This window comes from Aotus nancymaae, unplaced genomic scaffold (genome assembly GCF_030222135.1).
Source record: "Aotus nancymaae isolate 86718 unplaced genomic scaffold, 86718_ANA_hifiasm-v0.15.2.pri h1tg000079l, whole genome shotgun sequence".
NCBI classification, from domain to species: domain Eukaryota; kingdom Metazoa; phylum Chordata; class Mammalia; order Primates; family Aotidae; genus Aotus; species Aotus nancymaae.
This window is the reverse complement of record NW_026988494.1, coordinates 8,482,190-8,509,819: the sequence shown is the minus strand read 5'-3', so window position 1 is coordinate 8,509,819 and position 27,630 is coordinate 8,482,190. Positions and strand designations below refer to the sequence as shown.

Sequence of the window (27,630 nt, the reverse complement as noted above, 5' to 3'; positions counted from 1 at the left end):
TAGTTTCTGTAAAATATGCTATGCTCTTTGCAGATATATTATAAATCTATGTTCTCATTCACATGTTAAATTTTGTAAAGTAATTTTAAGTTCCTGAAAGGTGGTTGTGGTAGTATAAATAAGCATTTCATACTGGAAATTCAGTATTAATAATGAATTATTTGTGTTTAATTTTTTTAGTGATAAAGGAGTTTGTTCAGTGGTCATATTCTTTTTCTTTAATAGTGATTAAAGCACTATTTTATTATGGGTAACTTCTCAAAATATCTTCAGCTAAAGAAAATCCTAAGTTTTAGAATTTGATTTACATTCGTTATTTTTTTCTGTTCCTGCTAACAGAAAGTGTTACAAGGTAGCACTTGAGGAGTTTATATATTAGTCCCTCAGTATTTGTGAGGGATTGGTTCCAGGAGTACTGAGGATACCAAAACCTGGATGCCCAAGTCTCTGATATAAAGTGGGCATGGTATTTGCATATAACCTGTGCACATCCTCCTATATATTTGAATCATCTCTAGATTAATTATAATATCTAATATGATACAAAAGCTCTAAATAGGTATACTATAATGTTTAGGGAATCATGACGCAAAAAAGTCTGTACATGTTCACTACAGATGCATTTTCTTTTCTCAGAATATTTTTGATTTGTGGTTGGTTGAATCTATAATGTGGAATCCATACGTATGGAGTGCCTACTGAATTTGTTTAACAAAACCTTGGGTCATGCTTAGTCTGTCAGGTACTTTTCTGAGTGTTCTACAAATATTCTCTGATTTATTCCTCTTAGCGACCCTATGAGGTAAGTTTTATTATCCTTTCTGTTTCACAGATGACACTAAGCACTTATTTAATTAATAGTTGGTCTAAGATTGCTCAGCTAATTTCTGTTGGAGCTGGTATTCAAATCCAGACAGTCTGGCTCCAAAGTTTATGTGCTTTAACACTATGCTCTGCTGAGTAATTCTTTCACAAGAAAAAAAAAGCGCAAATAGATTTAATCATGGCTGTTAGGTCAGTGTCTGTAATGAACTAGTTGCACATCAGTAATTCTGCAGTCAATTTATCTTGTTTTACACTGGCAATTCTGTGCTAAATTCTTTAAATTTGTGGCCTGAGACATTCTTTTTTGTTGTTGTTACAGTTTTGAGACAGGATCTCACAGTCATTCAGGCTGGAGTGCAGTGATGCAAACATGGCTCACTGCAGACTCAACCTCCTGGGCTCAGATGATCCTCCTGCCTCAGTCTCCTGTGTAGCTGGGATCAAAGGCACAGACCACCACGTCCAGCTAGCTTTTATAAAGATGGGGTCTCACTTTGTTGCCTAGGCTGGTCTTAAACTCCTGGGCTTAAGTGATCCTCCCACCTTGGCCTCCCAAAATGATGGGATTATAGGCACAAGCCACCACACCTAACCTGTTGGCTTTTTTTTTTTTTTGAGATGAAGTCTTGCTCTGTCACCTGTGCCAGAGTACAGTGGCATGATCTCAGCTCACTGCGACCGCTGCCTCCCGGGTTCAAGTGATTCTCCTGCCTCACTTTCCCCGGTATCTGGGATTACAGGCATGTGCCACTATACCTGGCTAATTTTTGTATTTTTAGTAGAGATGGGGTTTTACCATATTGGCCAAGGCTGGTTGCGAACTACTGACCTCAAGCGATCCTCCCACCTTGACCTCCCAAAGTGCTGGGATTACAGGCATGAGCCACGGTGCCTAGCTGTTTTCGTTTTTAAATAATGGGGTCTCTGTAGCTCAGGCTTTCCTTGAACTCGTGTGCTCAAGTGATCCCTCCCCACCTCAGCCTCCCGAGTAGCTGGGACTACAGGCGTGAACATTGTGCCCAGCTTCATTCTAATTATTACATGAACCATAAATACATTGTACAGTTTAAGTAAATATAAATATATGGTGAAAGGTGGCTTGATTGACAGGTTCTCAATGGCAAGAACTAGGTCTTCCCAACTGGTGTTCTGTGACCCCTATTTGCTTTTAACTAAAGCCTTTCATTATACCTTTGGAGTTGGAATAGAACTTGGAGATCAACTCTTGTACGCTTTCATTTCATAAATAAGGAAACTGAGGCCCAGCAAGGTCAGTTCCTAAGCCCTCAACAGCTTGTTTTAAAACAGAAACATGACTTAAACCACCATCCTCAATTTAATGGTCTTTTCCTCCCATTATAGTCATTTAAAATTTATACATTGCTAGATTAAATATCTCAATAAACTTTTAAAAATGTTTTCGATCCATTTAAAAGCACATATGATCATGTTAACCTAGGTTATTTCTCAACCACAAACCTCCCCCTTTTTTTCCTCTCACATTGATTGTCTTGTTTCCAGCAGGCACGTAACATTTTAATTGTACATCATAGCAAGTCTTATAAGAGCTGTGTCTCTTTACATAAATACCCATGCATATAAGCTACATACAAATTTAATATTGACTTGATTCATACAACCACATAAATTGTTAACAGACATAATTAGGTGGTTATCAGATTAAACAAATATGTCTTTGGTGGAGAGTACCAAGTAGGCTGGGGCATATTAATTGTAGTCTAAATGTATTGAATGTATTCTGAAATTTGAAATGCATGCAATTGGAAAAGCCAATCTAAACTAACAATCCAAACTTAAAAATATCTAAACTTAAAAATGGAAGTTTGCTCTTTTACTAGAAGTACTCATTATTAGCACTGGGCTTTGTAGTGTTAAGTAAACTAATTTGTGAATTAGAGAAAGGAACTAATGTAAAATAGGTTGTATTTTAAAAATTTGAATTTCAGCCATGTGGTGTTTCAGATAGTGGCTGGATGGATTTTTTTTTGTAGAAATAGTTTTAGAAAAGTGGGTGGTTCGTAGTTGTGAGCTCACCAAAGCCCTGCTAGCCTGCATGTACATCTGTGCTCTGAACTTCCCTAGGCTTGACCCTCTTAGTCTTTTTCCTTGTATTAACTTCAAAATACTTTACATTTATATTCTTGCTATTTATTTTCTATATTATGTCAGATATATGTGGAATTAAGCATAGATATTAAAGCAGAATATAGCTAAGATTTCTTATACTACCATCAAAAGTAGTGATTAAACAAATCAGGAAAATTATAAATTGAGATACATCTTTTTTTTTTTTTTTTTTGAAGAGTCATGGTTATTTTATTCTGGTGCCTTTTAGATTATTGAATCTAGTCAATTAAAAATTAATGGGGCTGGGTGTGGTGGCTCACACCTGTAATCCCAGCACTTTGGGAGGCTGGGGTGGGCAGAGTTCTAAGAATACAGAGAGATCACTTGTGCCCTTTGCCTCGTTTTCACCTGTAGTAACATCTTAGAAAACTGTAGCTCAGTGTCACAATCAAGAAGTTGATATAACCCAATAATTTTGTTTCCTCAGTTGTGTGTGTGTGTGTGTGTGTGTGTATTTTATTCTGTGAAGTTTGGTTACATGTGTAGGATCCACCACCACAGTCCAGTTACAGAACAAGGCCCAGTGCAGTGGCTCACGCCTGTAATCCCAGCACTTTGGGAGGCCGAGGCGGGCAGATTATGAGGTCAAGAGATCGAAACCATCCTGGCCAACATGGTGAAAACCCATCTCTACTGAAAAAATATAAAAATTGGCTGGGTGTGGTGACACGCGCCTGTAGTCCCAGCTACTCGGGAGGCTGAGGCAGGAGAATTACTTGTACCAGGAGGCAGAGATTGCAGTGAGCCAAGGTGGCGCCACTGAACTACAGCCCAGGCAACAGTGGGAGACTCTGTCTCAAAAAAAAAAAAAAAAAAAAATTAGCCAGGTTCGTTGGTGCACACCTGTAATCCCAGCTACTCAGGAGGCTGAGGCAGGAGAATTGCTTGAGCCCAGGAGACGGAGGTTGCAGTGATTGTGCCACTGCACTCCAGCCTGACACGTGACGACAGTGCAAAACTCTGTCTCGAAAAAAAAAAAAAAAAGAGTTACAGAACAAGTCCCCACTACAGAGATCCCTGAGGTTGCTTTCGAGAATGTTAGATAAGTGAGATGATGCATTATGTAACCTTTAGAGATTTGCTTTTTTTGCTTAGTATAATTCCCTTGAGATTCATCCAAGTTATTGCATGTATTCGTTTATTTCTTCTCATTGCTGACTAGTATTACATGTTATGTATATATCTAGTTTGTTTAACCATTCAGGTTTTTGTGTGAACATGAGTTTTTATTTCTCTGGAATAGGTGCCCAAGAGTACAATTGCTGGATTGTTTGGAAATTGCATACTTTGTTAACCTGTTTTCTAGTGTGGTTGTACCATTTTGCATTTCTACTAGCAATATATATAAGAGATTCTGTTTCTCTGCATCTTTGCCAGCACTAGTATTATCATTGTTTTTGTATCATGAGATACAATCAGATATGGATTTTTATCAAAATATAAAGTGGCTAAAAGATCTCCTACTACAATGAAAAGTTGTGATTAAACAAATAAGGAGTATTATGAAATTAAGTAACATTATACTTTTAATTTACCTTGAATGCTGAAACTTATTCAGGAAGATAATTCAGACTTTTTATTTTATCTTAAGAGTAGGTAAAATAAGCCGGGCGCAGTGGCTTACGCCTGTAATCCTAGCACTTTGGGAGGCCGAGGTAGGCGGATCACCTGAGGTCAGGAGTTCGAGACCAGCCTGATCAACATGGAGAAACCCCATCTCTACTAAAAATACAAAATTAGCTGGGCTTGGTGGCACATGCCTGTCATCCCAGTTACTCAGGAGGCTGAGGCAGGAGAATCACTTGAACCTGGGAGGCGGAGGTTGTGGTGAGCTGAGATCACACCACTGTACTCCAGCCTGGGCAACAAGAGCGAAACTTTGTCTCAAAAAAAAAAATAGGTAAAATAAAAAGATCGGAGTGCTTAAACCTGTAAGTCTTGGTATTTTTAACTTAACTTTTTTCTTTTTAAATTTGCTTTATTTTTTTTTTTTGGAGACGTGGTCTTGCTCTATCGCTCAGGCTGGAGTGTAATGGCACGATCTTGACTCACTGCAGTCTCCTCTACCTCCTGGGTTCAGGTGGTTCTCCTGTCTCAACCTTCCGAATAGCTGGGATTATAGGCACCTGCCACCACACCTGGTTAAGTTTTGTATTTTTAGTAGAGAGAACGTTTCACCAAGTCCGCCAGGCTGGTCTTAAACTCCTGACCTCAAGTGATGCATCGTCTCTGCATCCCAACGTGCTGGGGTTACAGATGTGAGCCACTGTGCTCAAATTGATTTTTTTTTAAATCTCAAATATGGAATGAAAAGAGAGAGAGATTTTTCTGACGTGTCAAAAGTTGACTGAGAAACAGATTTTAGAAGGATGCATGAGCAGCAGGGTGGTGGGGAGCAGGCCAGAGTGGGGTTTGCCCAGGGCCTTCTGCAAAGGTAGACAGAGTGATGGTAATGAAGAGATTTTGAGTTATACTATTGGGGTCCATAATATGAAAAATGCTTCTACTTTAAATTATGCGTTAGTTCCTTCTAGGGTGCAAACTTATTTTCTCTCTTAACCACCTCAAGCCTGTGTGTAACAGTCACATGCACCTTCGCTTAGGGTTCCCTTTTGTACATGAAAATGTATGTTCTTTGTGAACATTGTAAGCCACCTTGATAGAGATAACATTTTTCTGAGCTTTTACTATGAACCAAGCATTGAAATCTATATATTTTACATATAGTAACTCATTTAATCCTTGCAAAAACTATGTAACAAATGACCCCAAATTTACTAGCCTCAAACAATGAACAGTTATTTAGGAGCAACTTGGCTAGGTGGGTCTAGCTCAGGGTCTCATAAGGTTGGAATCACAACATTTTAGCTGGGGCTGCAGTCATCTGAAGACTTGACTAGGGCTGGGAGATCTGCTTCCAAGATAGGTCACTCATGTGGCTTTTGGCCAGAGGCCTCAGTTCCTTATCATGTGGACCACCCTGTAGGATTTTAAAAATATTATCACAACATAACAACTGGCTTCACTCAGAGTGAGTAATTCAGGAGCTGCTTCTAAGGGATCCAGAATGCCTTTTTTGATGCAGTCTTAGAGGTCATATGCTGTGACTTTTGCCATATTCTGTTCGTTAGAAGGGAATCACTTAAGTGAAGCCTGCTAAAGGTGAAGGGGATTAAGCCCCACCTTTTTAAGAGAGGAATATCAAAGATATTGTGGACATAGTTTAATATGAGGAAGCTTAGTAATGGAAAGGTTAAGTGATTTGTACAAGTGCAGAACTTGGATTTGAATTCCAGCAGACTCCATGCATTTTTGGTTGTTCTGTGAACCATATGCTTTGAGCACTTAACCTCTTAAATGCATTTTCAAAGTCATGAGGTTCGGTGGCCCATGCCCGTAATCCCAGGACTTGGGAAGGTGGAGACGGGAGGATCACTTGATCCCAAGAGTTAGAGACCAGTCTAGGCAACATAGTGAGACCTTGTTTCTATAAATCCAAAAAACAAAAAAATTAGCCAGGCCTGCTGTGAATTCCTGTTGTCTCAGCTAGTTGGCAGGCTTAGGCAGAAGAATCTTTTTGAGCCAGGGTGGTTGAGGCTGCAGTGAGCTGTGATTGCATGAGTGCATTCCATCCTGAGCGACAGAGAAAGACCCCTGTTTCTTTAAAAAAAAAAAAAAAAAAAAATTATAATGATTTTATTTCTTCCTATTTACCCATTCATATCTGGATATTCATGAATGACCTGGCCCTCTACTTTATATCTGTTTTAGTACTTTGACTCAATTTTTACATTCACTCATTTAGTTTATAGATACTGATCACCTCTTGCCAAGTACTGGGATGCTCACCATCATATGGGGAAGAACTTTCAGTTTAAAGGTGAACTAACTGATCTGGCCCCAGAGAATTTTAAATATATGTTGGGTAGTTTCTGATAACTAAATATTGGGAAATAAACCTCTCCCGACCCCCGCTTTCTAGTTTTGCAGTTCTCACACTTTCTGTAGTTGTTAGAAGCGTGGTGCATAGTTTTAAGAATGCATTATAAACTGAAGTTGGCAATGGGATGAAGTTCCTCAGATGCAGTTTACCCACTGCTGATATCAAAAGCAATAAATATTGGGCGTCCTGGGCAGTGTTGGAACTGTAAGCCGCCAGTGTCTAATTTTGTTTTCCTGGCACTTTAAGTAACCATGAAAAACCCTGTGTTGTCTGGGTTAGTTTTAACTAGGTAGTTTGAGAGATGTGAATGATTGTTTGAACAAATCTGCTTTGTAAAATGAGTCAACCAAATTATGCAAAAGGAGAAAGAGAGGTGTTAGAATTTTGTTAAGATCTTTTTCATATTTTGTGTTTATATTTCATTTTGTCTATGGAAAAGTCTGTATTGTGATGATCATTTTGACATTAAACTTAAGGATACTTAGAATTAAAATCGTAAGGGCAAGTGCACCTTAGGGTATTAAAATGCAACTTTATGGCCGGCGCAGTGGCTCACGCCTGTAATCCCAGCACTTTGGGAGGCCGAAGTGGGTAGATCAGGAGGTCAAGAGATCGAGACCATCCTGGGTAACATGGTGAAACCCCGTCTCTACTAAAAAATACAAAAATTAGCTGGGTGTGGTGGTGTGCACCTATAGTCCCAGTACTTGGGAGGCCAAGGCAGGAGAATCACTTGATTGTGGGAGGGGGAGGTTGCAGTGAGCCAAAATCACACCATTGCACTACAGCCTAGTGCCTGGTGACAGAGCAAGACACTGTCTCAAAAAAAAAAAAAAAAAAAAAAGGCAACTTTATGTTCATAATACACTGGACTAAGGTATGCATTTTAAAACTTCATGTTTTAGCAGTGTATGCCGCGTAATTGTATGAAAAGTAACACTTCATAGGCTGACCAGGGTTGAAAATAGAGCAGACGACCTGAAAATTAGGTAGAAGAACTAAAGGACAGAGTAAGAACAGGACCAGAGTTAAGGGATAAAGCATCCTGCCTTTGTAAGGAACTTCTTTTTGAACACTGAGGATTTGACAACCATGTTTCATGTTTGACAGCAGTCAGTGAAATTTCCTAATCTTGAGGTTCTCTCATGTATATAAATATATATCTAGTTTCCTGACTAGTCTAATTCAAACCTTACATTTTTTATTTACATCAGATATACCTCCCTCCCTCTGTGTCTGACAGCACTGAGGGAATTTCTTAATAATGAGATTAAGTGTTCACATGTACAGGGACTTGCCTATACTTTGGCAGCTTAAAACCCTAGACATTCTCACTTTTTCTCTTTTCCTTTTAGATATACGGCAGACATGAGGAATTGCCTGGGTTGGAGTTTGCTTCTTAAGAAGTCCTATCAGGCTGGGTACAGTGGCTCACACCTGTAATCCCAGCATTTTGGGAGGCTGAGGCAGGTGGATCACCTGAGGTCAGGAGTTTGAGACCAGCCTGGCTAATGTGGTGAAACCCAGTCTCTACTAAAAATTTTAAAATTAGCCAGGCGTGATGGTGGGCATCTGTAATCCCAGCTACTCAGGAGGCAGAGGTAGGAGAATTGCTTGAACCCAGGAGGTGGAGGTTGCAGTGACCCGAGATTACACCACTGCACTTCAGCTTGGGTGACAGAGCGAGACTCTGTCTCAAAAAAGAAAAAAAAAAGTCCAATCAAAGTCAGAGGTTATGAAACTTTCTGATTAGAAGTTAGCATTGGATTAGGGCTGGGATAGGCTTCTCAAAGATTGAATATAGTGGTGTGGTGTACCCAGTGCTAACTTGCTGTCCTTATTCCCAGATCATGTCTGAGCAGTCCTCAGGTCCTGACTTTATGAATTATGGAACATCATTCTTCCTCTCTCTCCCACCTGTGCTCCTATCAGTCTTCCTTCTTCCCATCATCCTACAGAAAACTTTGTGATCACATTGGCAAAGGGACCCTGGTTTCCATAGGCCCTAAATCAGGTTGTGAATTTGGTTATTCTAAGATTGTGTCAGCCAATTAACTGTCACTTACAGGAAACACTAGCGGATCCCTCAAAATTAGAGAGTCATGCACTGTGGGTAATTGTTAATATATGAATGGCTTTTTCTTTTCTTTTCTTTTTTTTTTGAGGTGGAGTTTCACTCTGGTCACCCAGGCTAGAGTGCAATGGTGCAATCTCGGTTCACTGCACCCTCTGCCTCCCGGGTTCAAGCAATTCTCCTGCCTCAGCCTCCCATAGCTGGGATTACAGGTACCTGCCACCTGCCCAGCTAATTTTTGTATTTTTAGTAGAGATGGGGTTTCATCACGTTGGCCAAGCTGGTCTGGAGCTCCTGACCTCAGGTGATCTGCTCACGTTGGCCTCCCAAAGTGCTGGGATTACAGGTGTGAGCCACTGAGCCCAGCCAGCTTTTTCTTTTAGAAATGAAAGAGTAACGATTAACACTAAAATAGGCTAGGTGTGGTGGCTTACGGGCATGAGCCACTGCGCCCGGCCAGTTACTCTTTTTTAAATCCTGTGGTTAGTCAATACTTGCTGTCTGTAGCCACGTGACCTCTTGAACCAAAACATGCCTTCCCAGAGCGTGGAAAAGCAACAAGTCTTTAAGTCCAATAGGTGACCATTGTCAGGACAAAAGAACTTGACCACCTGCTTTTCTTGAAGTCAGTGCGAACTAGAAACTGGAGTTTGACCAAAGGTAGTTCATTTCTTCTGAGCTGTGATCAGAATTAAATGCCTGGCAGACCATTTTAATGGTCGCAGTAATCCATTTTCATGGGGCAAGACCTGAATGGGAACTCATACCAAGCCAACAAAGCCTTCTTTGGAAATGAGATGACCAGCAGTCCTCAGCAGAATTCAGTCTTGCAACTTGGTGTTTTAGCCCGTGGTTACAATGTAAACAAAGAACTTATAGATTATTTGAAAAGAGTAAAAGAATTTAACCAGTGTGTAAAATTTACAAGCTGGTCTCTGACGCCCCTCTTCTGTCTCAGAACAGCCCAGCTCTATGCTACTTATGCTGCATGGATATATGGAGGCTTTAACTCCTCAGTTTCTGAAACCCAGGTTTATATTCCATGGTCTGTCCAGAAGAGGGATGGCACTGCCCTAGATCTTGGAATGGGAGTGATCCCTCTGTTCTTGTCTTAGTAGAGCAGTCACAAAGCAAGAATACCCCTTTGACTGAAACTGGGATGGTTCTGTTCCTAGGGAACCCTTAGTCACTGGTTCCCTGTTTTTGTTATTGTTAAATATTTTTTCAGAAGTAAAGAAGCACTGACTTTTGGTTAGAATTGAAATGTGAAGCAAGTTACATGAATGTATTTTTGCCAGATCAAGCTTGTTCCTGTGGATCAATGGTAGGCAGAAAATGAGAAAGAACATTTCTAAGGACAAGGACAGAAGTGGACAGGCTGGGTTTGTATTTTCAAACGAAGGAAATACATTTGGGCTTGGATATGTTCTCATTTTTAAAGTGGTTTATGCTTGTCATTTAAATGCCAGAATGTATTTAATTATGAATTTGCATTTGTTGAAATCGGACATGTATATGTAAATATGTTTTAATTATCATAAGTTAAAATGTGAATAATTTTCCTAGTAACCATATATTGATCACTATTCTGGTCTATATAATCCTGAATTCTTTTTTTGCTCTTTCTCTTTTTAGGTCTGTCTCCATTTCAGCCTGTGTCTTTCATTTTTCTCCCTTAATTCAGATTAGTTTTTATCCTACTCCCCTTTTCCCTCTTATAAATTTTTTTCTCTTATAATACTAATCTGTCCTGCCTTTTTGCCACATATGGGTGTTTGTCAGTTGATGTTGTGGTAGCTCTCTTGATAACAATTGTGACTGGAAAATTTCATCTCATTTTGTTTGCCATGTCATCAGCTGAACTGTTTACAAGCAAATACTTACATCTCCATGGATACGTGATTGTAAATCCTTGATTTACATAGATTTCTAAATCAGTCAAGAGATATTTATAGAACGTACACTCTGTGCCTAGGACTGTGTTATACACTACAAAAAACAGCCTTCAAACGCAAAAACGCCCATAGAAAGGTTTCATCTTTGAATCCACTGTGTGTTTCAAAGCATAGTTTCTCCAAAAGAATGATTCAAACATAGAGCACATTTAAAAACTGCTTTGGGTTGGGGGGAGGTCTTCATTTGTATCTATAAGGATATGGGTAGATTAAGAGAAAGCTAGCAGAGAGAGAGAGATGAATACAGCCATTAACACCATAGGTTTACTCAGAATGTTTCAAATAATTAACTATACCCAGTCATTCCTGAGTCATTAGAAGATAATCATCCTTCCCAGTTCCATGAATTTAAGAGGAACCTCAAGAGGCCAGCCCAGAGCAGCTAGATAGATGACCTTAAAACTTTTGTCAACAACTACAACATGCACAGAAAATGCCCATAGTCTTTGGACACTATGTGTTTACCAGATGTGGCTGCTAGTTGAAAAGTGTGTGTGGTAATTCTCTGTTGTATACTGAAGTCAAGCATTTTTCTATTGCTTTTTATTTTTATCCTTAGATTACCAACAAGATTAGATATGTTCTTTATTAAAGGGAGGGCCATTTCAAGGCTTGCTTTTGACCTTTCTATCCAGGGAAGCTCAAGACTGACACACGTTACTTTAATTACTGAGTCGGAGTTTATTAAATGAGAAGACAATCAATAAAATGTGTCTTGCCTTTCCTAGTGGGAGCTGGCAATGCCATTTAAGAACACGTGGCCAGTTTATCCACAATCTAACTGGAGCCTCTTCAGGAATGCTGGATAATGGCTAAGCCAAGAACACTCTTGCACTTCTGCCCAGCACAGGATGATTTTTACTAGCATTTATTGTTTCAGTTCTGCTGGGGTAAAAAGGAAGTCGAAGGTACATCTACAAATCTTTTTGAGACCCTTTGAGACAAAGCTGTCAGCAGCTTCATCTCTTGAACTTCTGTGAGGCATATTGTGTACTTAACTAAGAAATATGTTTCCCCATGTTGTGTACTTGTCTAAGAAATATGTTTCCATAAAGTAAACATATGTGGTTGCTAAAGGCACAGTGCCAGGCACATCTGTGTCCATAGACATTGCTAAGAGTAAACTAAAGGTAAACTAAGGGCTGCCCTGGATAATGCTTTGAGGTACCGCAAAGTTCATTGGCTCAGTAATTCATTTGTTGTTTTGGGGGAACAATTTTTTTTAATGAGTATTTCATCATAGATTTATATGCTGCTTATGCTTGTATTTCACTCTTTGGGGTTTTTAAGTTATTTTGTGAGTGAGCGAAGCTTTCTGTTAGCACAGGCAGCCATTACATATTCAGTTTATTTCACTGGCAGTAAGCTCGCTGCAGACAGGAATCATGTCTATGAATTCAGGAGGCTTAGCAAAGCCAAAACTCTGAAGTGCCATTTAGTGGCTCAGATGAAAAATGTAATGGTAATAAGAGCAGGGAAACTAAAAAGTTTTAAAATATTTCTGTGATTCTAGGCTGGGTGCGGTGGCTCACACCTGTAATCCCAGCACTTTGCGAGGCTGAGGCAGTCAGATCACCTGCAGTCAGAAGTTGGAGATGTGCCTGGCCGACATGGTGAAACTCTGTCTCTACTGAAAATACAAAAATTAGCCGAGCATGGTGGTGGATGCCTGTAATCCCAGCTACTCTGGAGGTTGAGGCAGGAGAATGGCTTGAACCCTGGAGATAGAGGTCGCAGTAAGCCAAGATTGTGCCATTGTACTCCAGCCTGGGCGACAGAGCGAGATTCCATCTCAGAATAAAATAAAATTAAATTCCGTGACTCTAGATCCCAGTCACCATAGAAAAGCATGAATTTGATATTTAGGAAGCTATTTTTCCATTCATTATTCATGATTTTTTTTTTTTTTTTTTTGACTTGCTTGATAACTTTCCTAGTCTGAGGAGGTCTCTAAAGGATTCCAAGTGCGTTATGCTCTTGGATTTAAGTGACCTCTAGTTGGAATCAAATACATAATGTAAGTATTCAAAACTTATTTCCCCCTTGTCAGTCTGTCTGTTCTACTAGAGGAAAGAATATCCCAGTGAGTAAGATGAGATATTCTGGTAGATTTCTGAGACAATAGTGGTCTTCATGAGATTCTAGGAAACCTAAGTCTTGTCCATCTTTAAATAAAATGCCAAACATCTGATCTGCCTCCAATTTGATGAACAAAACAGAGTTGCTTTGAGCCTCTTGGCATTTATGAGTGAGTGGCAAACTTAGGCCTGACAGGAACTTGGGTTTTTTTTTTTTTTTTCCCCCATGTCTAACAATTTTCTTTGAAACACCAAGAATCTCTTTACTTTACATTATGGAATATTTACATAAGAAAGAATTTCCTCCATAAACTTTATAATATATATTGATACAAATATTGATTTTGTTTCTAGTCCCTTAAAGAAAGGGAAGTAATAAATTGAGGTGATTCTCAACCAAATAAACTTACAGTATTTAATGGATATTTATTTTAGAAAGATGAAAAATGCAATAAGCTAAGAAAAACCATTAAAATCAGTTACTATACCATTGATGGCTAAATGATATAAACATTTGAGTTCACATACTACAAGCTGAATTTTTTCCCTCTGTAAATATGTTGGCTACTTTATAGAACAAAGTGGAAGTCTATATACTTTTTCCTTGAACATCATTTTTATTGGCTGTGTAATATTTCATTGTATAATACAGGTGAATCTTAGTTTATATTAACCCTTTCTTGATAATCCCTAGATATTGAATAACCTTTGTTGGTAAATTGACATTTTTGAAGCCTTTTTCTCTATAACAGTATTAGAAATAATAGTTTATTTTCTAGGTTAACTCCTCAAATTCTAATTCATATTTATCACACGGTAAGATGCACTGCTAGATAAATGGCACTCTGACACTTAAAACATAGGTTTTGCTTATTGTATCATTTTTGTGGAAATCTCTGTAATCCAGTTAGCACCTGGCACAGTGTCAGAGAGAGAACAGGCACTCACCAACATCTGAATGAATGGGAGATGGTATTCTATCTTTGCTCAGGTTGTCCTGACCAAAACAGCCAGATGGAACAGATGGTGTTCACTTTCTGGCCTATGAGAGGAGAGTTGCAGGTGACAGGAAGGGCACACTGGATTAGCAGGATTTCCTCACGATTTGTGTCTTTGGCGGTTGTCAGCAGTTCTGCCTCAGACAACCTCGTAAAGACTCCCAGGAAGTCTGTTTATCTGGTACAAAGTTGGGGGTAGTGGAAGTGGGGATGTAAAAGATACAGAAAAGTTGAACAACAAACTTGACCTAATTTTGTTTATTATTTATTTATTTATTTAGAGACTGAGTCTCGCTCTGTCTCCAGGCTAGAACGCAATGGTGCAATCTCAGCTCACTGCAACCTCCACCTCTCTCCTGAGTTCAAGCGATTCTCCTGCCTCAGCCTCCCGAGCAGCTGGGACTATAGGCATGCGCCGCCATGCCCGGCTAATTTTTTTTTTGTATTTTTAGTAGTGACGGGGTTTCACCATCTTCTCCAGAACGGTCTCAAACTCCTCACCTCAGGTGATCGCCCGCCTCGGCCTCCCACAGTGCTGGGATTACAAGCATGAGCCACAACTCCAGGCCCTAATTGATATTTATAGATCATTCCACATAGCGCAAGCAGAGTACACATTTGTTTTAAGTGCACACAGAATATTTATCATGCTCTGAACCATAAGACAAGGAATTCATGGACAGTTCTTTTAAAAAGTTAAACATGGCCCGGGCGCGGTGGCTCACGCCTGTAATCCCAGCACTTTGGGAGGCCGAGGCGGGTGGATCACGAGGTCAAGAGATCGAGACCATCCTGGTCAACATTGTGAAACCCCGTCTCTACTAATACAAAAAAAATTAGCTGGGCATGGTGGCGCGTGCCTGTAATCCCAGCTACTCAGGAAGCTGAGGCAGGAGAATCGCCTGAACCCAGGAGGCGGAGGTTGCGGTGAGCCGAGATCGTGCCATTGCACTCCAGCCTGGGTAACGAGAGTGAAACTCCGTCTCAAAAAAAAAAAAAAAAAAAAAAAAGTTAAACATATACCTTTCATATGTAGGCATTCCACTTATAAGTATTTATCCAAAAAGAAAGTATACGTTCATTCAAAGATTTCTACGTGAATATTCATTGCCATTTTATCTGTAGAAGCCAAAAACTAGAATAACCCAAAATGTCCATCAGCATGAGAATGAATAAACTGTGGTGTATCCACACTACAGAATACTTCTCAGTAATAACAAGGAATAAACTGTTGATACATTCAACAACATGGATGAATCTCAAAGTAAATTTCACTTCATGCTAAGGTAAAGAAGCCAGATGAAAAGGGTACATACTCTGTGGTTCCCTTTGTATAAATGTTTAAATCATACATATGCATATAAAGAGACCTGATTGCCTGGAGGTGGAGAGTGGTGGAATAGGGTGGGAGGAAGGATTAAAGGGGCATGAGTCAACTTTTAGAGGTAATAGATTGTCTTGGATGTGATGTTTCTTAGGTTATACATATGTCAAAACATCAAATCGTACACTTTCAAGATGTGTAGTTTAATATATATAAATAATAACCTCAATAAAGCTGTTTATAAATAGATCATAAAATAAGGCATTTAGAATTCTGGGGCTGTTTACATCATTATAGTGTTTATCAAACACACTTAAATGCAAATGGCATGACATTTTACTGTGTACTGTGCTGGGTCAATAAAAGGGACTTGCTTGGTGGTTCGTAATTCTGTATGACAAGGAACAAGGAAAAATGTTAGGAATCTAAAAAATAAGGCCTAGTGAGGTGGCTCATGCACATCATCCCAGCACTGTGGGAGGCCGAGATGGGAGGATCTCTTGAGCTCAGGAGTTTGAGATCAGCTTGGGCAACATGTCGAAACCCCATCTTTACAAAAAATTAGCTGAACATGGGAGCATGCCTGTCTGTCTGTCTGTCTGTCTGTCTGTCTGTCTGTCTATCTATCTATCTATCTATCTATCTATATCAGTTTGTCTGTGTCTGTCTATCTATCTGATATTCTCTCCATTTTTCACTGAGGAAAAGTCGTGTATATACATGGTTAACAATTGAGAATTGAATTTTCAATCATGTTGCATCCCTATGAGTAGAGAAAAAGAGAAATAGAAAATGTGATAATTCAGTAGCTACTCCTTGCCTATTGAATCAAGATCAAATCCTGAGCCACTGGCTTTTGATGTTTTGTGTAGTTTGACCCTAAGCTTCTTGTTTAGTTTTGGCTTGCCCTTCCCAGAGAATGTACTGATTTTTCCCCTGCTTCACTGCCTTGGTTGATGCTTTCCTCTGCCTGTGATTGTTATATATCCCACCTCATCTTTTGGCTCTATTTGGTAAAATGCTGCGTATCCTTTAGATTCTTTTTTGGATGCTTTCTCTGGTGTTTCTCCTGTGTTCTGTATTTTAGTAGACACTAAGCCCATAGTGTGTACCCTACACTCTGCACTGCATATATTTACATATGTGTCTTGAATGACTTATTAGTGGCACCTAGCCAGGTACCTTGTACCTGGTAGGCCTGTTTGTTGATGGTGCCTTAAACACAGTGGATGGAAGATAGTTTGGCAATTCCTCAAAGATCTCGAAGGAGAAGTACCATTTGACCCAGCATTCTCATTACTGGATATATACCCAAAGGAATATTAATTATTCTGTTATAAAGATACATGCATATGTATGTTCATTGCAGCACTATTCACAATAGTATAAAATCAACCCAAATGCACATCAGTGATGGACTGGGTAAAGAAAATGTGGTGCATATATACCATGGAATACTATGCAGCCACAAAAAGGAATGATATCATGTCTTTTGCAGGGATATGGATGGAGCTGCAAGTCCTGTCCTCAGCAAACTTAACACAGGAACAGAAACCCAAACACCGCATGTTCTCACTTACAAGTAGGAACTGAAGGTTGAGAACACAGGGACACATGATGGAGAACAACACACATGGGGCTGTGTGGGGCTTGAGGGGAGGAAGAGCATCAGGAAGAATAGCTAATAGATGCTGGGCTTAATACCTAAGTGATAGGTGGATCTGTGCAGCACACCACCATGGCATGCGTTTATCTATGTAACAAACCTGCATATCCTACACAGGTACCCTAGAACTTAAAAGACCACAATGGAAGCAATAGTCAGTGAGGTTGGCCCTGCTGTTATGGAACTGAACAGATGCAGAGTTAATGCATTTTGGTTATTATTTAGGTGCATTGGGCTTAACTTGTACCTTGGTTTTTTTGTTTTTTTTTTGAGATGGAATCTCGGTCTGTTGCCCAGGCTGGAGTGCAGTGGCACCATCTTGGCTCACTGCAATCTCCCCGTCCCGGTTCAAGCAATTCTCCCGCCTCAGCCTCGCGAGTAGCAGGACTACAAGCGCATGCCACCATGTCCGGCTAATTTCTTGTATTTTTTGTAGAGATGGGGTTTCACCATGTTAGGTAGGATGGTCTCTATCTCCTGACCTTGTGATCCGCCTGCCTTGGCCTCCCAGAGTGCTGGGATTACAGGCATGAGCTACCGTGCTTGGCGTGTACTTGCATATTTATTAAAGTTACTGTAATTAATGCCAATGAGGAAAGCAGCAACAAGACAAGCAGGAGGAAATAAATTGTTTTTATATTATTTTTGAAGCGCATTATATTGGCCATATATTTAGGGCAGAGGAGTGGCAGATTTACTGTGCTCCTGTCACTTTTTTTCTTACAGTAGTATTTAAATTGTATGGAACCTCCTCATCCTCCACATTTTTAGAACTGTGCAGTGGCTAGTTGGGGAAAGTTAGTTTTTAAATTTAAATCAACTAGATGTAATTCATTCTGAATAATTCATAATAGAAATATTCAAGTGTTGGCTTAGGGAATGCACCTTAAGATTACACAGAAGGCTGCATCTCTCCTAAAATTTGAAAAGGAAAAAAAAAATGAGTTGGCTTAGTGGCATCTTAACAGTAAAGTATTCATTGTATCATGGAAAGAGCATGAATTTAGTATGAATTGTGGAATATTTGGAGTAATATGTTTTTGAGATTTCAGGAGAAAGTTAACTCTGGAGTGTCCATACCTTTGATCACTTCTTAAATTTATTTTTCCAGGTCCGGACCCTATTTGTCAGTGGTCTTCCTCTGGATATCAAACCTCGGGAGCTCTATCTGCTTTTCAGACCATTTAAGGTACCTTTTTTATCTTTCAGAAATCATAAAATGAGACAAAATTCTGTGTGCTTCCTGGGGGCTTTTTGGAGCAGGAAATGAAATATTTGAGAAAGCACTTCGTATAGTGATGTTTTTAAAAGGTTAATGAGTAAAGGAGATTTAACAACTGACTTCTAATGTACAGCCTCACTTAGGATAATAGACTGAAAGTACCTCTGGATTTCCAACAGGCAATCTAGAAAAGTCTGTGCTCTTGCTGATGTGGACATGCATCTGGATGTCTATTTGTATTCCATGTAGAGCAGCCTTAGTGTCCTTCCTGTTTGTCCTCTAATTGGGAGTGCCCTTAGAATAGATCACCAAAAAATTATAAATTACATATTTATATTTCAGATGGCAATGATGTAAGTGAAGATTTATTCCTAAGTTCCTAACTTATTAGTTGAAATACTACGGTTGATACTGTTCTTTGGAAATGTAAATAGGTTTTTATGAACTGGGTTAAGAACCTAATCACCATTATTTTTTTCCATGGCAAAAGTGTCCCTAAGTTTCAAACAAAGCAAAACAAAATTTTAAAGGATACCTAGTTGTGAGTTGAGGGTAATATTTCCTGGTGTTTTTTTGAAATAGTTAATGCAGTTACCTGTTGTTCCTTTGGAAATAAGATCACTTGATAGATATTTAGTGTTGCTAGTATTGAAAACTTCATAGGAAATTAGACACCAAGGACATAGAAACTAAACTGAAATAATCATGCTGGCAAGAGGAAACCTTTTGAAGGTTGGCCTTTGGAGGATAGAAGAAAGCTGGAACTGACTGAATTGGGGCCCTGGAAAGGATAATAAGTTCAGGGCCTATGTTCAGGAAGTCTGAGTTGGTCAGTGTGGATGTGTTAGCAGCAGTGCCTGGCAGGGACCGCACTTATGTTTAGGTGATAGGCTATCTTGCTTTCTGGTTAAAGATATCCTCATTGAAGCAGGTCCCCAGCAATAGAAGTGTGACAGGTTGAGGGAAAGGATTCAGCTTCTTGGGGAGAGGGAATAGGATATGACAACTAAAAACTCTTGTGTTGGAGAGGAGGAAGGAGGGTTGCAGGGGCCAATTAAAACCAAGATAAAATAGTGTAGCTTATGTGGCAAAAGGGCACCATGTCATAATGGACATAAGCCCACCTGACAGCCGTCCCTTTAATGCAACAATAATGACAATGACACAGGGAAACAGAGGTCAGGCGCCAGGTCAGGTGTGAGGAAGTAGGAAACGAAGAGAAGGTATTGTGGAGAGTGTGCCACCTTTTATAGAATTTCCTGAGTTTCTTCTTCAGGGTTGTACTTTTATAAAAGGGATAACTTTTCTATCCTTTTTATAGAATGCAGACTTTTAAAGTGAATTGATATTCTTAGTGTATAAAATACTGTTATGTTTTGGGGTGTATAGAGAGAAAAACATTCAGCCAGCAAGCCCCTTATGTGAATTATCTCATCAAAGTATTGTCACAATTCTTTCAAGTGGGTGGGTCTCATTTTTTCAAATGAGGAAAATGAAATTTGGAGCAATTGAATAAATAAATTGTGCTCAAGTTTATACACATAAAAAATGACAGAGTCAAGATTCAAGACCGGGTAGTCTGACTCTGCCGTCTCTGTTCTGAACTATTATGTTACACTGCATCTCTGTTTGTGACTTGAGAACACAGTATATCCCTACCAATGGTGTTTTACTTGAGTGAAATATCCATTTGTCCTTCGAGACCTTCGTGGTGCTTAAACCTCCAGTGTTTTTCAGAAGAGAGCACCTTGAAGAAAGAAAGAGGCAGAGCTGTGAATCATGACCTCTCTAGCCATAAGAGCCCAAGGCCATTGAGGTGAAATGTTTATAGTAGCTAATTGGTAACATAGTTCTGGGCTGGGAAGATGTAAGGATGAATCAATCTCAACATCCTGCCCAGAAACCCTGACGATAAAGTCAGTACTCTAGTACATTCCTGGCAGCCCTCTTTTAATTAAAGTCCCTGGAGGCTGACCCTAGTCTGCAGATCTGTCTCTGCACTGATATGTGTAGCGGTCAATCATGTCAAGTGGTGTGTTTTTCCCGTGTCATCCATTAATGCAAGCCACCAGCTATTGATTATTTTCAGAAATAAACACATTTTGTTAGCCTGAGGAGCTGGGAGGGTTGAAGAGGAGTGAAAGGGCGGGAGTGTTTCTGTCTTCCTAGAGCAGAGCTGAAATAAAAACCCAAAAGTATTTTTGCATGTCCCAATCAGAATAGCAACATGAAAACTGTTTCCTTCAGTAAGTAAGCAAAATGACAAAATTCAACATCATTGTCTGCTTAACCTTTTCTGACAGTTTTGAAAATTTTGTCAGGGAGTTTTACCAACTATATTTTTAATGTTTTATTGTTGTTATCTTACAGCAGATATGACCAAATCAACACATACTCTGACCTTTGTTTTACCTTCTTTCTTTGCCTAGTTCTGTAAAACCCCTATTCTTATCTAGACCAAGAAAACAAAAAGATTACTGTTAACACAGACACTAATTTTTCGACCATTGTATAATTTCATGAAAAAGAAGAAAGAGAAACACACATATATAAATCCATAGACTGATTTTTTTAAAGGCCCCAAGAATGCAAACAGGTGTGTATGTGTGCGCACATGCACATGCATGTGTGTAATTTGCTTTCCCAGATAACTTAGGAGACATTTGTAAGAGGAGTTAGATAATCAATAAGGAATTTATTTTTACATGAACAAGATGGTATTACAATTACTTTTTTGGCTAAACTTGGTTTTTCTTTATTTTCAGGGCTATGAGGGTTCTCTTATAAAGCTCACATCTAAACAGGTAAGAATTTCAAACTGGCATATAGAGATCACTTTTTTACTTTCTTCAGGAATGTTGCTGGGGCTTGACATTCTTTTTTTATTCCCATTAGAATTTGAGGGGTTTTTTTTCTTTTTTTTTTTTTGTCTTTAAAATTAAGAGTGAGATGTATTAGAAATTAGCACAGGAAAATGTTTCATAATTCTATAGTCTTCAGCTAGAATTTCAGAGACTGTCACAGAGCAAGATAAACACAATAGTTTATTGAGATTGATTTGGTGAATCAATGAAAATAATGGCTTATTATTAAAATTCACTTTTATTCCCAAGTCTTTCTCATTTCTTTTTATGAGGTTAAACAAACTTTTACAATCAATGTGAATATCAGATAGTGAAGGATCATGCTGTCTGTCAAACCCCTGAAGTAAGGCAGAGTCCCAAGTCTAGAATGGAACAGAGAAGGTACAAAATGGAAGTGGTAGTCAGTGATTCTGATAGTTCCTACAAGTTTCTTAGAGATTGTAGCTATATTCTTTTTTCTTTTTTTCTTTTCTTTTTTTTTTTTTTTTAAAGATAAACACTTGGCATACACACCTCTCCTCCAGTCACTGTTCGTCTCTCTGGTTCATCAGAAGAATGATCTTGGAGGCGCATCCTTCTGGATTGATAGATATGTGGAGTCCAAAGGGGTTATGGCCTTCCTGTATTTACTCGGAACAGCCTAATTAAGCACAGGATATTTAAGGCATCCCTTGGGATTTGAGATAGGAATGTTCACTTTGTAATTTTGGTCATGCAGTGAGAGTCCAGGGTTTTTATCGTTGTATCATTGTATTCCTTGCACTTACAGTGTACCAAAAGGTGATTCGGTTCTCTTTCCATTTTAAAAGATGAAGAAACTGAGGTACAGTGAATTTGATTTAGGAAAGTAGAGCCTCTCCGACCCAAGTTTTCCTCTATTCCCTTCTTCACTGCTGTTCACCTTTCAACCAATTCTAGATTTTTTTATGATTCTCTAAATCCCCAGCTGTGCCCTTGAAGAACCACCCTCACCATCCCTTTGATTCATGTTAGAAATTTGGCTAAGCCACTGAGTCATGATTCTTCGGTATTTCGCTTTCTTATTTCTACCCATTGCCTGTGATCATTTCTTTGTCTTAGCTTTTCAGTTTGATAGCACCCTTAAGCCAGAAAAACGGATATCGTCTGATTTTTTTTTCTTCTTCATATTTCTCTTTCTTTCTTCAGCCCGTAGGTTTTGTCAGTTTTGACAGTCGCTCAGAAGCAGAAGCTGCAAAGAATGCTTTGAATGTAAGTATTAATGATGTAATTGTAGGGGGTTTCCATATGAGGTGGTGGGAAGTAGTGGAATCTCTTTGGACGGGAAATCAAGTGGAAAGAATATGACTGCTCAATCTAAGAGAGAGGGATTCGTCAATTTAATTAGCCCTCTAAAGAGCTTTTTCCAAGAATTGTGATCAGATGTACTCAAAGTACCTGACATCTGATGATGTGGGTCTTATTTTAATCCAGCCCCATCCCATCCCATGGTGGTGTGTAGCGCTGCTTTGTTTTTTCCAGAGGAGATCATTGAGAGATTGGCTTGGTCATCATTATACTCTAAATGGCTACGCCCAGAACAGATAGAAATCCTGGCTTTTCTTTTTTTTTTTTTTTTTTGAGACAGAGTCTCGCTCCATCACCGGGCGCCAGGCTGGAGTGCAGTGGCACCACCTCTGCTCACTGCTACTTCCGCCTCCTGGGTTCAAGCAATTCTCTTGCCTCAGCCTCCTGAGTAGCTGGGACTACAGGCGCGTGCCACCATGCCCAGCTAATTTTTTTGTATTTTTAGTAGAGTCGGGGTTTCATCATGTTGGCCAGGATGGTCTCGTTCTCTTGACCTCATGATCCGCCCACCTCGGCCTCCCAAAGTGCTGGGATTACAGGCGTGAGCCACCACACCCGGCCGAAATCCTGGCTTTTCTTATTTCGTGAGGCTTTCCTTTTAGATATACAGCTTAAAACAAACAAACAGAAAAACTGGTCATAGCCTTTATTCTGGTTGATTAAAAATTTACATATAAGGCTTTCCCAAAGGGCATGTGTGTTAGAATAAATTACAGTCATTTGTAATTAAGTAGATATACCTGTATTTGGTTTGTAGGTATGTTGTTTGCCGCGTGTTTTGAGACTTTTGCCAGTATTGTTTTGGTAAATATGTTTCTTCTTTCGTATGTTGGAAAATTAAACAACTTAAGGGAATTAAGCTTAGAGAAGGTGAAAGGAAGCAGAATGTAGTTTCAGATGCTGAGGATGAATCCTTAGGTCTGGCTCCATCATGCTCTAGGAGTCTCTGTGAAGTCTGGCTCCATCATGCTCTAGGCAGTTGACCTAAGTGGCTGTGAACAAGGGCTGATTAAAGCACTGAGAGTGTTTAGGATGCTTCCTACAAGGCAAGCAGCCACTTGACTGGTTGCAATACAGGTACCATTTTGGAGGCTTCTGGGAACTTGTGTTTGGTCTTTGTGTTGCTGTGTTACCTTAAGGTACCCTACTGGCTAGCTGCTCCTTTGAGCAGACCATGTAGAGGGGTGTTGGAAATACCTGATACAGGTAATGACTTGGAGGTCCAAGGAAAGGTCTTTATATGAGTCTGTTTACTTCGTATAATAGTGTCATTGATACACAACATTAAAAGATTTGGAACAAAAATGTGTACACTCTGGGAAGAAACTGCTTAATTGTTGTGTTTTTTTTCATATAAAGCACATAGGAACACCTTAGGATTCCAGGAATTCCAAAGTCCAGAATTTTTCTGGATTTGGCTGCTCAGAATAACTGCCTACTCACTCTGTTCCTCTCCTGTAGAACAAAGTAGAAACCAGTTATTTACTGAACACCAATGGTATACACTGAACCACAGTGTATAATGTAATGTTTTGATTAAAAAAATGTTGAATGATTCTGCATTAAATACATAAAACCTGAATTTTCTCAGTATAATGACACTTTAAACTTGAAAATAGAACCACAGTTTCAATTTAGCAGGGTTTTATTTTAACCAGGTGGACACCTAAATGCAGAGATATTCTGGGTCCTTTAAAGTTATGTTAGATGAAGTTTTCACCATGTTCTTACAAAGGAAGTAACAAGCAGTTGAAGCTTCACAGACTTGGCTCTCATTGCTTTACTGTATTTCTCCTGTGTGTATAGAGATGTCACTGACTCATTTTCCGAACAATAGGCTTTTATCATGACCTCTCATCTGACAAGGCAGCATTCCCTTAGGTAGTAGGTTGCATTTTTGTTTTGTTTTGTTTTGTTTTTAAAGATAACTTAAGGGTTTTGTTTGTTAAAAAATAAAGGCAGGGTTCCGCTATGTTTCCCAGGCTGGTCTCAAGCTCCTGGACTAAAGTGATTCTCCTGCCTTGGCCTTCCAAAGTGTTTAGATTACAACCGTGAGCCACCACACCCAGCCTGATGGTTGTTTGTTTTTTAATGTTTAAATGGTAATAGTCAAAAAACTCTGTTTCTTTGCCATACTAACTAGAGTACAGTGAACATAATTTCAATTTTTCTTGGTGCCCAAATGTTACTACAAATAGCAGGTAATGAACCTACTATAATATAATGATAGAGGTGTTTAACCCTGTTTTCCCGTGTGCCAGCTGGCCACAGATCACTGTTGTCTGGTCCTGAGGTCTGATTTTAGGTTATTCTTCTTGCACTGAGCTCTCCATTCTAATTTTTCACTGGCGGTGAGCCTTGCTTGCAATATCCTCTCCTGTAATCATTAATACTGTTTGCTACTTATGATAACTTGGGAAGGATCCCAAATAAAACAAGGTCTAATTCTGTCCTATTCTATGGGCCTAAAGAAAACTTCATATTTACCTAAGGAGTAATGAGCCTGGGCTTTCTGCTGTCCAGGGCGGACTTACATAAGAGTGTAGGGTGTTTACTGAGCTTATAGCTGATCCCTTTCTTGACATTTTAAACTTTTCTGTGTAAAGTAGTAGAGGTATTAGAAATCTTCCTAATGTTGAGTACTGATAGGGGTTCATCCTTAATAAACATGTTACAATACAGTAAGAAAAAAAAAAAGAAATCTTCCTAATGTTATAGTTAGGGAAATAGACCTAGAGACGATGGGTAATTGAATCAGCTTATGTAGGTTTAGAGCTCCAACGAGGAGGCAACTAAAAGTAAACTTCCTGCATCTCATCCCTGTCCATTTTATACAGCATCTTTTTTGCTTGTTTTGTACATGGGATGTTGCTGCATTTTTCCTTGTGGCAGTGACAGACTGTTTAATTCACATTGTCCACGATAAATTGCCACCATAAGTTTGGTATGTCACTGTGGAGCAGACTCATTCAAGGTAATGTATTTAATCATGAAGCTCATAGATGTATTCTTTGTGGCCCAACATATGAGGCTCTTTTCAGAGTTATCTTTTCTGGTTGATGAGTTAAAAATATATGATGCTTGTAGCCATGACAAAATTTTCTCCTCTTATGTCATCTGTACAGGGTTCGCTTAACAACATTTTCTTACATTCCTTTGGAGAGAGTCAGTGTTGTAATGTTTTGTTTTATTCCACTATTGAGAAACATACACCTGAATCCCGTAAGTTTCTCTGTGTAGAATAGTTCAGTATTATATACCACTTCTCCATGTTTGGAGCTTCTCTTTTTGTTGTTTCTGTCTTGATTGCTATCTGGTTCAGTTGTTAGTATTAGTGATTAGCCTTTTCTCAAAATGACTGAGTTTTAGAATATTTTCTTCCATTTTTGGACTGGGCTTCAGTCATTTTGATAACTTTATGGAAAAACATGCTCAAATTGAATTAAGTGGTAACACTGAACTTTAATTGGGGAATTATTTAAATCTTCTAAAGTTAAATACAGTATGTTTTGTTTCTATAGCAAAAAGTCCAAAGTTAGGCAAAAAATAACCCAAACCCAGACTTCTTTTCAGGTTTTCTTTGGTCCCATTAATCCTCATCATTAGAAACCCCATCCATTCTTTAACCTGACAGCGAAATATCTGACCTATTCTTTGTCTTTCACTCACTTTGTATAATTTCTGTACCTGTTTTGAATTTCTGAGCTAAAGAAAGGGGGCACTCACAATCTTAAGTATCAAATTATTTTTAGGACTTGTTTATAATTTTGGAAAGTAAATTAAATACACTAATATAGGGAATTAACTAGGTTTAGGAAAAATTCTGATTTGTGGAAATTTTTAAAAGGAACACAGGGAGCAGAGCATGTTGAAGGGTAAAGATCCCCAACAGATGTGGGAGTAAACCATCTCTAGCTATTCCCAGCAACTGAGACGACCTCAAATTGTCATTGTTGTCTAGCAGGAATCTTGTTTTTATAAAGGAGAATGATTTGTAGTTAACCTTCAATTCATCAGGCTTACGCATTATCTCTGCTAATCTATGCATGATCTCTGTAATGACCAATTTCCAAACACCAGTAAGACAAGACAACAGTGAAACAAGACAATGCCTGTTATCGCATCCTCTTGTCTTACTGGGTGTTTGGAAATTGGTCATTACTTTAAAAAATTGTGGACTCTTTAGTATATGTGTCATTCATTTGCTGTCCTTCCTTCCCTGATTTTGTATAGTTGTTACTGGGCTAGGTTTTATCTTAGACTGTATTATAATTTGTTATGTGAGAACTAGAGAAGTCTATGTATATTACTACAAAATGCCTTCCTAACTAAACATTGCTCAGGCTAGTGTAGTAATTTGCTTTACTCTCAAACTATACTCATCAGTCTAAGTGATCTTCAGTTATCAGTGAACCTCCAAGTTCAGTGTTATTTTTTCCAGATAGCCCTTGAGATATAATTTGCATATGATTCACTTATTTAAAATACTCAATTCAATGGCTTTTGGTATGTTACATTAAGTTTTTTTTAATTAAAAATAGAGACGGGGTATCACCATGTTGGCCAGGATGGTCTCGATCTCTTGACCTCCTGATCCACCCGCCTCAGCCTCCCAAAGTGCTGGGATTGCAGGTGTGAGCCACCGCACCTGGCCAATTTTTTAAATTATGGTAAAATACATTTAAAATCTTACCATTTTAATGACTTTTAAACATACACTTTCTTGGTATTATTTATATTCACCATTTTGTGCAATCATTACCACTATTTCCAAACTTTTTAATCAACCCAAAGCAGAAACTCTGTAGCCGATATGCAGGAAATACCTCCCCATTCTCCCTTTCCCCAGCCCCTGGTAATCTCTAATCTGCTTGCTTTCTCTGTTAATTTGCCTATTTTAAATAATAAAATATTTGTCCTTTTGCTTCTGGCTTCTCTTTCTCAGCATAATGTTTTTGAGGTTCATCCTCGCTGTGGCATTTACCAGAATCAAATTCCTTTTTATATCTGAATAAAATTTATTGTATGGATATGTACATTTTGTTTATTCATTTGTTGATAGACACTTAAATTGTTTCCACATTTTGGCTATTGTGCATAAGGCTGCAGTGAACATTGATGATAAGTATCTGAATCTGTTAAATTCTTTTTGGTGTGTACTTAGGAATAGAATTTCTGGGTCATATGGTGATCATGTGTTAGCTTTT

The 27,630-nt window shown here is 38.9% G+C and overlaps 1 protein-coding gene across 8 annotated transcripts in view; it reads left to right on the top strand.

The window, feature by feature from the left end:
• The window catches only part of RBPMS (RNA binding protein, mRNA processing factor), a 181,039-nt gene that overhangs the window by 70,612 nt on the left and 82,797 nt on the right, over positions 1–27,630 (top strand). For all 8 annotated transcript variants that reach the window (XR_010339620.1, XM_012468775.3, XM_012468776.3 and 5 more), the window contains exons 2-4: positions 18,123–18,200; positions 20,999–21,037; positions 22,265–22,327. Coding sequence is in view for 7 of the 8 variants with exons in the window: in XM_012468775.3 (XP_012324198.1) it covers positions 18,123–18,200; positions 20,999–21,037; positions 22,265–22,327 (180 nt within the window). In the remaining variant the exon portion in view is untranslated. The remainder of the gene's footprint in view (positions 1–18,122; positions 18,201–20,998; positions 21,038–22,264; positions 22,328–27,630) is intronic.